At 38.4% G+C, this 12,661-nt stretch overlaps 2 protein-coding genes and 2 non-coding genes across 6 annotated transcripts in view; all 4 read right to left on the reverse strand.

Moving 5' to 3' along the window:
• Positions 1-2,830: 2,830 nt before the first annotated feature.
• LOC149811284 (large ribosomal subunit protein uL16-like) lies at positions 2,831-5,678 on the reverse strand. Of its 2 annotated transcripts, none has more exons than XM_089993481.1 (2): positions 5,626-5,678; positions 2,831-3,624 (listed from the first exon to the last, which is right to left on the reverse strand). In XM_089993481.1, the coding sequence occupies exon 2, from the start codon at positions 3,613-3,615 to the stop codon at positions 2,941-2,943; it is 675 nt and encodes a 224-aa protein (XP_089849607.1). In that variant the 5' UTR covers positions 3,616-3,624; positions 5,626-5,678; the 3' UTR covers positions 2,831-2,940. The 2 variants fall into 2 exon arrangements, with proteins under 2 accessions (XP_089849607.1, XP_089849606.1); XM_089993480.1 differs by lacking the exon at positions 5,626-5,678 and adding an exon at positions 5,267-5,477.
• LOC149811285 (small nucleolar RNA Z159/U59) lies at positions 4,199-4,281 on the reverse strand. Its single transcript, XR_016428645.1, has one exon. It is a non-coding gene; the product is annotated as a small nucleolar RNA Z159/U59 (small nucleolar RNA).
• LOC149811286 (small nucleolar RNA Z159/U59) lies at positions 4,995-5,079 on the reverse strand. The gene has a single exon (XR_016428643.1). It is a non-coding gene; the product is annotated as a small nucleolar RNA Z159/U59 (small nucleolar RNA).
• A 4,013-nt stretch (positions 5,679-9,691) lies between the features above and the next one.
• Positions 9,692-12,661, reverse strand: part of LOC149811287 (casein kinase II subunit beta-3-like) — a 51,633-nt gene continuing 48,663 nt past the window's right edge. For both annotated transcript variants that reach the window (XM_089992818.1, XM_089992819.1), the window contains exon 5: positions 9,692-10,001. In XM_089992818.1, the coding sequence (XP_089848944.1) occupies positions 9,865-10,001 (137 nt within the window). In that variant the 3' untranslated portion in view covers positions 9,692-9,864. The remainder of the gene's footprint in view (positions 10,002-12,661) is intronic.

Consider the following 12,661-nt stretch of genomic DNA (forward strand, 5'->3'; position numbering starts at 1 on the left):
TGATGATATATTAATTGCAGGGAATGATATAGACATGATAAATATGACTAAATCATGGTTACGTTCTCGATTTGAAATGAAGGATATGGGTGATGCTTCATATATCCTTGAAATTAAAATCTACAGAGATAGAAAATCGAGATTGCTATGTCTGAGTCAAGAAAAATATTTTTACCACATTCTAAAGAAATTTAGAATGAAAAATACAAGGCAAAAGGTACCCCTGTAGTAAAAGGCTAAAAGCTAAGTAAGAATGATTGTCCGAAGGATGGACAAAAAATGTTGAATGTTTCCTATGCTCGGGCAATTGGAAGCCTGATGTATGCAATGCTTTCTACTAGACCTAACTTAAGCTTTGTTGTAAGTCTAGTAAGTAGATATCAAAGTAACCCCAGACTCTCTCACTGGGAAGCAGTGAAGAGAATTTTTCAATATCTAAAGGGAACTAAGGAACTTAAGCTACACTATCAGTCAGATAGTTTAAAGCTTGTAGGATACTTAGATGCTGACTTTGCTGGTGATAGGGATGAAGCAAAGTCCACCTCTGGTTATATATTTATGTTAGGAGGTGGGAAAATTGCATGGTCTTGTAAGAAACAAGGGTGTATGGCACAACATACCTAGAAAGCTGAGTATATAGCCTGTAACATGGCGTCCACATTTATTGTGTGGATAAATCATTTCTTAAATGAGTTGAAATTGAACATTTTAAAAGATTCAGTTCAACTATATTGCGACAATAAAGCTGTTATAAGACTAATACAAATAGGAGCATATAGCTCTAAAAGTAAGCATATTGAAGTTAAGTATCAATATATTCATGATATGCTTATGAAAAATGAAATAGCATTGAACTATGTTCCTTCAAGTGACATGGTAGCAGACCCGCTAACCAAGGCAGTCACTGAGGATGTTTTAACTAGACATGTAAGTCAGATGGGACTCAAATATGTCTAAGCGCTAAATGAGTAAAGATTACTCAGAAAGTGTGTATGTAAGGTTTCGGTTGAGAACAAGCATATAAACACAAGGGTGAGTAAAGATTACTCAGAAAGTGTGTATGCAAGATTTCGGTTGAGAACAAACATATAAACACAATAAGTTCCTTATGACCAAGTGCGAGATGTAAGATCATATGACCATAAGTGACTGTTGGAGTGGCTATTCCAACAGTCACGTTTCAAGAAAAGAGTCACTTGAGGTTGAAAGCCATTTCAACAGAAGAGTCTCTTGAGGGATGGAGGGATTTCTCCTAGGGGTTGTGTCCCAAAGCTTGAACCCTCTTCGTAGTCTATAAAATGCAATTAAAACAGTGTATGGTGATACAACACAAGATACAAAAGAGTTCATAGCATTAAGTGAAGAAGAAAGTTGAGAGTTCGGACTCCCTGATGATTTTAAACGTAACTGCGAAGCCTTCATCCCGCTGTAAATTCGGATCTGTGTGTAGTCGCTTCCCAACAGCTATTGCACGTCACCTTGTGTTGGGAAGTTGCAGGTTCAAAAGCCAATGGTATAGTTGTAAACTGGTAGGGGTCTGCCTAACCCCAGCTTGCCTTTCAAAAAAATCAATCAATTTGGGTTGAGCAGATATCCGATCTGTACCAATTTAAACCCTGTTTATAAGGTCACCAGCACCAGCCAGCCAACTCATTCGTGCTGCTGCGTGGGTCATGTCACCCGGAACGCTAGGTTGGTTGATTTCAATTTTCAAATGATCCAGCTCTTAAGCAAAGGCTGTTATCGGTCGTGAAGAAGCAATTCATTTGAATCCGTAAGTTCAAGCTCCCAACTCAAGCTTATGGGGGCCGTCTGGTTTCCTCTTGATTGGGAGGACAGTCCCCGTGGTAGCATGAATCAGTGAGAGTAAATGGTGCCCAATTAAAAATGACGGATCCACAGAGAATGCACCGGAAGGTTCACCTTGAGCCAGTATCTATGTACCACTCTTAATATTATAAGAGATATTCACCCAGAGAGAGAGAGAGAGAGAGAGAGAGAGAGAGAGGCAGTAGTGCCAATTGTAGAAACCTTCACACGGAGTTTTCAGGCAACCGAATATCTTGTCGTTTTCACCTCGTGTATCACTATTGGATAGAGTGGCTCATCTATCAGAGTCATTAGTTTCTCAAATTTCCTGATCAGCTGAAAAGAACATGGTATCTTCAAATCACGAAGCTGCTAACGACCAACACCAACCGAGACCATGGCTTGTAAACATATAAAAAAGATGCCGAACCATAAAAATAAAAGTCTAGATTCACGATTTATGCTCCTGGTTCATAAATGCGAAAGGCAGAACACTAGAATTTGCCAATATTGGCCATCCCACACGAAAGCTCAGGAAAGTGCATTCTTAACAAACGTTTAAAATACACCCGCAGTACTTCCTCTCAGTCGCAGATTCGCAGTAGCCAACGACTCCGGCGACTGGCAATTGGCAGAGAAATAAAATGATTGTTCACACAGGTGTTCGAGAATCGTTTTCCTAATCCAGTGCCCATTTGTAAAATATAGAAAACTAAAGTTTCTAAAATTTGCCCCTGTGGGTATTTGTAAATTTTTCTTTTCTTTTTGGAAACAGGAGTTTCACAGTTTTCAGAAACAGAAACTCTAATATTTCAAAAGTAGATCATAATAGCCGGAAAACTCGAAACTCTAGTTTCAAATCTCCACGATAAGATACATACACCCTTTGATCCCTTTGGCTCGTCGACACGACTTCAACGTTCGAATAAGCAAGCAAGCAATCAATCATATTATTTTACCAGGTGAAAAATCACACATTCCAACCGAAGCAACAGCAAACACGAGGAAAGAAACGACGAAATTGAAACCCCAAAACCAGTAACTGAGAACAGCATATCAAAGGTATCCTTTAAATCCTGCAACCTAAACAACAATCTACTTCCCTTCCAATAGGAAAGTTCAAATGAGATATCATGCAGAAGATGAGACAGGTCCGCTTAGGAAGGCTTTTCCAGGTTTTCGATTAGCCAAAGGCCCATGGCAGCCCAGAAGCTTGGCGTTCACACCATCTTGTGTGATCCTGTTCTCTTCCTTCCATTTCAGGTAGTCGGTTCTGCCGAACTTTGTGAAACCCCACTTCCTGCTAACAATGATCTTTTGACGACCGGGGAACTTGAATTTGGCCCTGCGCAGAGCTTCCTGGGCATTATTGCCATTGTTGTCTTTACAGCGCACAGAGAGCAATACCTGGCCAATGCTAACCCTTGCACAGGTTCCCTGTGGCTTCCCAAACGCACCCCTCATGCCAGTCTGAAGCCTATCAGCTCCAGCACATGAAAGCATCTTGTTGATCCGCAGAACGTGGAAGGGATGAACCCTCACTCTGAGATGGAAGGCATCTTTTCCAGCATACTTGGTCATGTATTTGTTGCACGCAATTCGAGCAGCTTCAAGAGCTTCACTGGTCACATTCTCCTTTTCCCAGCTCACAAGATGAACGCAGAACGGGAACTCATCCACGCCCTTCTTCTTCATACCAACATCATAGATCCTGATCTTTGGATCTGGAACACCACGGCAGTACCTGGACTTTGGGTAAGGCTTGTTCTTGATCTGCCTGTAACATCTAGCAGGCCTTCGCCCCATTTTGTCTCGCTGAAACAAAAAGGTGAAATCAAAGCAGCAGCAAGTTCCATAAGCAAAGTAAAGATGGGGGTGAGAGTTTTTTCAAATTTTAATCATCGAAATTAGTGTTTGTGTGTGTGTGCATGTCTGTCCATAGGGCCACGTTCTTGTGCATGTGTGAGATCTCCCTCAGAAACAGTCATAGTCTTCAACAATTTAGTTCAGACAAGGCTGAAACATTCATTATTTGTTAAATCATAGGGAGTTCCAGTGATAATCCAAACGAAGGCAAACACAGTACAAGCATGATACACCAAAAGTATATGATTGCAAGAAAGAAAAAAAAGAAGAATGGCGCCTAAACAACATCAGTCTAAAAAAATGTACACATCAATAAAGACCATGTAGAAGAAACCAGATGCATCAGAGACTGTATGGGAGTGCCTCACTGTAAAGAAAATGGTTGAATGAAATGACATTCAAGCAATTCTATGGTTGACAGCATGCACATGGCAAATGCACAGAACACGGTCACAGAAGTAAAAAATAATAAAGAGACAGAATAAACCGATGAAAAAACATTAGAAGACAACGTTAAAAATAAGACTCTTCAGCTCAGGTCTCCATATGATTCCGCACGGATAAACCTCAGAAGAACAAAACTTTTCTTTGCTCGTCCTTAGAGTCCTCAGGAAAAACAAGTAAAGCGATACCATGGTTTATAAGTGAGGGACTTCAAAGAAAACAGTAATGCAAGATGACTCAGGAGTAACTTATAAAGAAGGCAAAAAAGAAAACCAAGAAAGCACAATAAATATCTCAAGCTTTCCCTACGGTATGTGAATAAAGGAAAACAACAGAATCCCTCAGAAGGTAATAACAAACTCATCAATCATACGATCAGCCCACTACTTTTAATTATCTAAATGTTCCTCATCGGGATAACTGCAACAACACACACAAGGAGCTATGGTAAAATCGCCTCCTATAGAAAAATGAAGAGCAGGAGGAAGAAAAATGGGGTAGTGAAGAACCAGGACATAGTACCCAGAATTAGAGACGAATAATCACGAGATCATATTGATTCAGAATATGATCCAACCATTTCATTCACAACCACGTCAAAACAAATCCATGTAAAAATATAACAGCATGGTGAAGGCCACGAGATGTCAGCTACCAAAGAATACATAATCCAGGCAAGTGGACTTCTTCCTGACTCGCTTAATTCTTTCTCAATTGGCGATTTGATACAATCCAGGCATTCTTGCAGTTAAGCAAATGAACTCAAAAACCAAATAGATCAACAAGGAAACAAACAAGTCCACAATCACTGAGAGGGGAAAGACCATAAAGATTTCGGGGAAAACAACAACAACAACAGGAAATACAACAAAGAAGGCTCCTCAGTTCAGGTCTCCATATGTTCTTCCGCACGGTAATTCTCAGAAGAACGAAAGTTATGTTTTGATCATCCTTAGAGCCTTCGGAACAAAGCGTGAAAAGAAAACGGCACGCATGCGAGAATGAACCAGAACAGCAACTAGAATGGATCAAAAAATTAAATATTCAGGCATCAAAGAAGAAATAAACTCATGTGGATGACTGCACGATGGACGTGACGTTCATATGCATCAAGCAGCATCAGACAAAAAGAAAAGGAAAAAAACACCTTGTAACACACCGATAGCATCTTTACAGTAGATGCAAAATTAGCAACAGATATTGAAAAACCCGTCACGAACCCATGCAATCGCATCAGTCAAGACTTTGATGCTACACGATCCGAGCATGACGGCCATAGATCGAAAAACCCATGAGGAAGATCATGCGAGAATCGAACAGAAGAAAAACGATATGAAAAACAGCATGGGAGACCCCGAAGCTGAAAAAATAAAGGATGCATGATCAGGGGAACCATCAACAAACACACACACATACACGGATCGATTCGCATGCAACTCAAGAGCATAAACGAAAGACGATAACGGAGGAAGAAGAAGAAGAAGGGAGGAAGTAGCGAGGGGGCACCTGGTGAGAGATCTCCTGGGGGGAGGGAAGATGAAAGAAATGAAGTGAATGGATGGAAAAACGCAAGAAAGCCTCGTTTCATTATATAGGGGTCGTTCTTCGTTAGGTTTTCTTCCTCCACCGTTGGATCATATCGTCATGTGGTCTAAATCGGCGGCTCCAATCGATTCTTTCGCAAGAGTTGGGTCGGGTGGGGGTTTCAAATCCGATAGTGTGCATACGGATCGGATATCCGTTCGTACTGAATCCATTTAGTTCATTTTCGGATATCAGTATGGAGTCGAGAGAGTCATCATCAATTCATGTTGGATTTTGCTTTTCCCCAACTCTTTTAATCAGATGATCGGATTAGATTAATATGAGCCTCAACTCAACCATCCCAGCTATCTCATTCAACCCCCGTTTGTTACTTTGTCCCTTAGACTGCATGAAACTTTCGTTGTATGAATATACGCTAGCTCAGCTATCTAACCATCCGCTACATTGATTTTCAGTAGCTGATAAAGGTTTTGAGAAGCAGCCTGCCTTGACAAATTGTCACGAGTGTGAACCTACGATGAAACCAAAAAACCAAATCTCCTTCAATTGATTAGGATCTACCTTCCAAAAATTTTGAGAGTTTACTAACTAACTCCAAACGATCTGATTCAATAATTGCCATAGAGTCCTTCTTGATCAAGTCCAAATTCTCTAACCATCGGCTACATTCATTTTCAGTAGCTGATAGAGGTTTTGAGAAGCAGCCTGCCTTGAGAAATTGTCCCGACTGTGAACCTACGATGAATCCGAAAAACCAAATCTCCTTCAATTGATTAGGGATATCCAATCCTGAGGATCTACCTTACAAATTTTTTGAGAGTTTACCAAGACAAAACGACCTGATTCAATAATTATCTTAGAGTCCTTGATCAAGTAAAAAATCTCTAACCATCCGCTCCATTCATTTTCAGTAGCTGATAGAGGTTTTGAGAAGCAGCCAGCCTCGAGAAAGAGAAATTGTCCAGAGTGTGAATGTACCTTGAAGAAGAAGAACCAAATCTCCTTCACTTGATCAGGGATATCCAATCCTGAGGATCTACCTTCCAAAATTTTTGAGAGTTTACTAAGTCAAAACGACCTAATTCAATAATTGTCATAGAGTCCTCCTTGATCAAGTCCAAAATCTCTAACCATCCGCTACATTCATTTTCAGTAGCTGATAGAGGTTTTGAGAAGCAGCCTGCCTTGAGAAATTGTCCCGAGTGTGAACGTACGATGAAGCCAAAACTCTTTATTTTATGTAAAAATTTTCAGAGTTTTTTTGGAAAATCATTTTTATTCTATTCATTCACGAGTCCTCTATTTGCAAACCAAAATTCAACTCATTCAGAGTTGATTTTGTTGGGTTTTAAAGTATTTTTTAAAAACCGTTTTTTTTTTCGGGATTTCGAATTTCGGGACAGGCAAATTTCCAAATTTTTATTGATCTTCAAATACTTATATTTGGAGCTTCTAGATGAATTTTTAAAATCTGTAAAAAGGGTCAGATTCCTGCATGTGTTAGGAATCCAACAAAATAATTTTTGTGAGTTTTGGATCTGTGTTGACCCTTCAAACTGCTTATTTTCGAAAGCATGTCAGAAAGTGATTCATGCATTATCGCAAGGGCAAAACAAATATTTCACTGACTAATTAATTTTCTATAGTTTTATGCATATTTCGTAGTTAAATTCCAGAGCTTAACATAATCAGTTTAGATTAATTTTATTAAAATTTACATTTTAATTTAGTTTTATTGTAATTACAAAGTAGTAATAGTTGTTATTTTTTTTAGAATTAGTTTTAGTGTAATTTTTGAATTAATTATAGTAGTTTTATTTACTGACTTAGTATTGTTATTTTTATAGGTTAACAAGCATATTGTAGGTAAAAAAAGTGCATTTATGCTGAGTGTGCGAATGCATATGTGGTGAAAAGATGAAAATGTCCTGGTAGACTTAAAGGAGGGCTTGAACAACGTAGTTTAGATTTTTGTAATTTCTTTAGTTAATTCATAGTTAGTGTAACTTGTAGATATTTTTCAATATTAATAAAGTAAAATATCTAGATTTAATTAGAATATTATCCCGTTATCTTTGGATTCGACTCGTACTCGTCACGAAAGTAGAAAGTCGGTTTTTATATTTGGTTGTCGATTTTTTAAAGTTTTTATTGAAAAATATATTTTAAAAAAAATATCATTGCAAAAGTACAACCAAGCAGGACTTGCGCATTCACTTTCCAAAGCGAGCCGACCGCGTAACCGAGTTTTTTTGAAAAAATATAAAAACACGACTAACTTTTGATCTATTTACAAATACACGCTTTTTTTGAGATATTATGAATGCACGCCTAGAGTTAAGGCTATTCTCAAAAGGTAAGCATGTATTTGTTTGTAATATTTCAGAAGTTGGGCGCCTGTATTTGTAAATAGAATAAAAGTTATGGATTTGTATTTTTTCTTAATTAATTTAAAAAAGTGGTGTGCCCTTCTCCTTAGCCTCAGAGTTTTACTGCCACCAGAATGAGCACTATTACTAGTCTCGAATATGGCTTCTCCGAGTTATAAATGAATAAAAAAACCCGCATCTACCATGACTAAAAATGGCCTGAGCCTCTCTAAATTAAAACGCTGAAACGTACTATTGTATGTATAAGTGTAAACCAAAAAAAGGAAAACTTATCCCCTTCAACTCAAAGAGTAGATCAACCAACGGGGTGCTCCGCTTGATTGTCTGGCTGGATCCGTTAGTACTGGCCACAAAGTGTCGTGACTTTGCAAGTTCGAATCCCAATGGTACGGTTGTATAACTGGTAAAACTCGAGTAAATCATCACATGATTTATCGAGTAGACGTATCACGTATCTTTGCTTTGCAAATGCGCATGTTCAGATTGCTTGAAGAGAGTGGAAACTGACTATCTTATAGATTGCCACACGCCAATTAGCCACCCCTTTTCTTTCTCAATGGCAAAAATAAGCTCGTCAAAATAGTCATAAAGTAGGCCTGAACTCCCATTGGCTTAAGCAATTTTTCAGAGGTTAATGGATGTATTACGACCTCCAACCTTGACGCAGAAACTTGATGCATGTGCTCTGGTGTTCTCTTTCCAAAGTGAGTTTTTGTTCACTGGACGATGGATTCTCACAAAACTTCAATCGTCAATTATGCGCAATTGGCAGCATTTTTTTATCAATGCCACGTTGAAAATCAAGGAAACCCTCTGTGGCATCAAACCCCATGTCCACAACCTAGCAAAGTTGTACTTCCAAAGGAGAAGCAGGCCACGGAAAAAGCCCTGTCAATACCCTTTGATCCTACACCCGCAATTTAGATATGAACGGCTTCCAACACCAAACTAACCAAGGTCATCGGGACGAATAAGATAGCTGGACTAACTAAGACATTAACCAAGAGAGAGCATGTACCAATTCCCAGCTTGACTATCCAAGAGAGAGAGAGAGAGAGAGAGAGAGAGAGAGAGAGAATTAAATGCAGGGCATCTCTACTTCATGGTCCATGAACAACCCAGGGCTACAGTTGTGAAACTATTATATCACCCATGAAGCAGGCCTCCACATGAGTGTGCCGTAAGGAACACCTGCCTACTTCACACGAGCAAGTGTTTACACAACCATTGGGATTGGTCTTGGAAGATATCAAGTAGACATGATTATAAAAGCTTCAAACCAACTTAAATCCAAAAAGGAAAAAGAAAAAAAACATTTGCAGCAAATTCATGAGTCGTTAATACTCCAATATCATATCCAGGAGTATCACAACGGGTACATATCAAATGATTCATGCTGCTTCAATCCTACAGCACAACACTACCGCATGAGAACTCTTACGAAATATCATGTGGTGTCATGTTAGCAGATCAGCTAAATCTCAATGTCGTAACTCTCTGAATGAATGCAGAACAAGGTTAGTAGTCGTACCCTAGTCGGCCGTAGCTCAATGGAAAAATAAATGGCCAAACCTCTTTTTTTCTTTTTCTAAATATCTTCATAGAATTTAGTGGTGCCTTAGTGAAGAAGGATTGACAAAATCTGTTATTACTTCCAAGCAAACACGTGCAGCTTCTGTTTGTAACTTTGTACAACATAGTTCTGTTCAAGCTTCTAGAGGCAGCCTCCCTTCACCTACAAGATCAAATGGCTAACGAACCGATCCATGTGATGTCAAACCTGTCCTTTGGGAAAAAGGAAAAAAAACCATCATCTGGAACCCTTGTGTAGCTTGAAGCCAAAAATCCTGGGCATGTAAGTTTGAACAGGTGGTGCAGACTCTGCAGAAGGATAAGTCATCAAATACAAATGTGGGAATGTGGTCCCAAAGTAAGCCCCATCCATGTCTGAATGTAAGTCAAGCAAAAATTTAATATCAGATGAAGTGAAGGAAAAACCATCCTGTAGTCACAGACGTTCTGCCGTACAGCAAAAGAGGGCAAAATACATCACTAGCAAAAATTAACAAGAAAAAAATAAGCAAAAAATTCAGTTTCAACCATGTTAAAGTGCTAGACTGAAGGATAAAAAATGCACACAGTACTCCGCACAGCAGGATAAACTTACTTCCTAACAGACAAGCCAGGATTAAAAAAAGAATATCTTTTAATTATTTTCAGTGATCTTCTATCATTGTACTTGAAGGTACAGAGGTAATATAAGTGGAAGAACAAATATACAAGGAACTAGTTTTTCAACAAAAAGATTATATATATATATATAAGGTAAATATTGGCTACTAATGAAGGTAAGGAACTAATGAATAGAAATCACTCTTTTCTTGAAAAAATTCTAACTTTTTGTAGATGAAATGTTACACATGTGATCTACATGGTTTGCTTAGTAGGAAACTTGTTTTGAATCATGTGATTATAACAAGTAATTAGGTTTTTAAAGGGTCCAAAAGTCAACGGCCCACAATGTGCCCAAATTTTACAACTCAAAAGATCACATTTTTAACATAAGAAAAGCACGATCCAAGGCTTGATCCTTAGCAAACAAACCATGCCGAACACAACTATGTGGTTAGATTTAGTCTATACAATTTGCACCTATGATTTCTAGCTCATTAGTTCCTTACCTTCATTAGTAGTAAATTTTTTTCCCAATGAATATATATATATATATATAGGGTAATACATCCGCACTAAATGAAACATGCTAAATGAGTTTTTCGGCTCGTCTGGTGTTTTTTTTGCGGTTCTGACCCCATAAATGTGTTGGGCATGGTCGATTTACTAAGAATTCACACCGGGTTCATGTGTTCTCGATGAAAAAATGATGTTTGGAGCCTTGAAAATTTACAAAGATTTTGGATCGTTGATTTTCCGAACCTTATAAAAACCTACCCATGTGTTGGAATTGAAAGATTCAAGGGTTGATCCCTATAAAATCAAGTACATAAATCACATCTGTACGGTCAGAATTTAAAAATAAAACAAAAAAGTCCAAAAAACCCATTTAGCATGTTTCATCTAGCATATTTCATTACCCTATATATATGTGTGTGTGTGAGAGAGAGAGAGAGAGAGAGAGAGAGAGAGAGAGAGAGAGAGAGAGAGAGACTTAACTCTCCTCCAGAAAAGCTACCACCATAATATTCCTATCTAAAAACTTACATGGTTTCCACAACCAACGTGTCACTAAAAGCATCCAATATGATAATCTAGAACAGTCAGCTTGAAAACACAGTGACTCATGACATGCAGGTTTGACCTATAACCAGGATTCATGCAGGTCAACATGAGCAACTACAATCAACACAGACCATGTGCTATTAAGTTTATCCGATTCCAAAAGGTTAGCACAGCCATTTTTTTCAATACTTGAAACTCATAGAAGAAAAAACTATAATTGGAATGCATAACTCATTTTTTCTATGGTTAATAAAATTAGTACCTGAAATGTTTTCTTATGTAGTTCTTTCATTCTCCCACGAGTCTTGCTCTTACCTTTAAGTAATTAAAAAATTATGAATTTATCCATCTCTTTTTCTTTTTTTTCATTAACTCCGCCTGTGTATAACTGTTTAGTTATACACTGCCGGTCCCAAGCCCAGATAAAGGAGGAGGGTTGCGGTAGGCCAGTGACAGCCAGCATAAAAACTTAGTCATACCCTATGAATATGAACCAATATGAGAATTTCGTTGGGGCGTTCCCTACTGAGCGACGCGCTGTACTCTATAGGCCCGGAGGCAGTGATAAATGGGCAAGGGTTGCTAGGTCGTCGCCCGAAAGCGACGCGTCACACCGGCGCCCGAGTGTGGTGTCAAATAGGCAAGGGTTCCCTCACTTTGTTGGACGGGTGAGGGTAAAGAAGTTAGTCCAAGACCATAAAATTAGGTTAGCCACTTGGAACATAGGGTCTTTAACTGGTAAGTTGGTAGAGTTAGTAGATGTTATGTGTAGGAGAAAGATTGATATTTTATGTCTACAAGAGACCAAATGGGTAGGTGAGAAGGCAAAAGTGATAGAACCTTGGGGATATAAGATTTGGTATACAAGAATAAATAGAAATAGGAATGGAGTAGGGATTGTTATGAGTCGTGAGTTTATAGATAATGTAGTTGAGGTCCATAGGAAGGGTGATAGGATTTTACTTATTAAATTAGTATTAGGTACGGATATTATTAATATTAATAGTGTTTATGCACCTCAAGTAGGTTTAGATGATTCCATTAAGCGTCAATTTTGGGAAGATTTAGATGGAGTAATACAATGGATATCTTATGGAGAAAAGCTTTTCATCGGAGGTGACCTTAATGGTCACACAGGCATTAGTAGGGATGAATTTAAGAGTATCCATGGAGGTATAGGAGAAATAAACGAAAGTGGAGAAAGGATTTTAGATTTTGGTTTGTCCTATGATATGATCTTAGCAAACACTTGGTTTAGGAAGAGGGAGTCTCACCTAGTAACATTTAAAAGTGGGGTTAATACGAGTCAGATAGATTTTTTCCTACTTAGAAAGAGAGATAGGGGTTGTTGCATCGATTGTAAGGTTATA

This window comes from Nuphar pumila, chromosome 17 (assembly GCF_984573655.1).
Source record: "Nuphar pumila chromosome 17, dmNupPumi1.hap1.1, whole genome shotgun sequence".
Taxonomy (NCBI): Eukaryota; Viridiplantae; Streptophyta; class Magnoliopsida; order Nymphaeales; family Nymphaeaceae; genus Nuphar; species Nuphar pumila.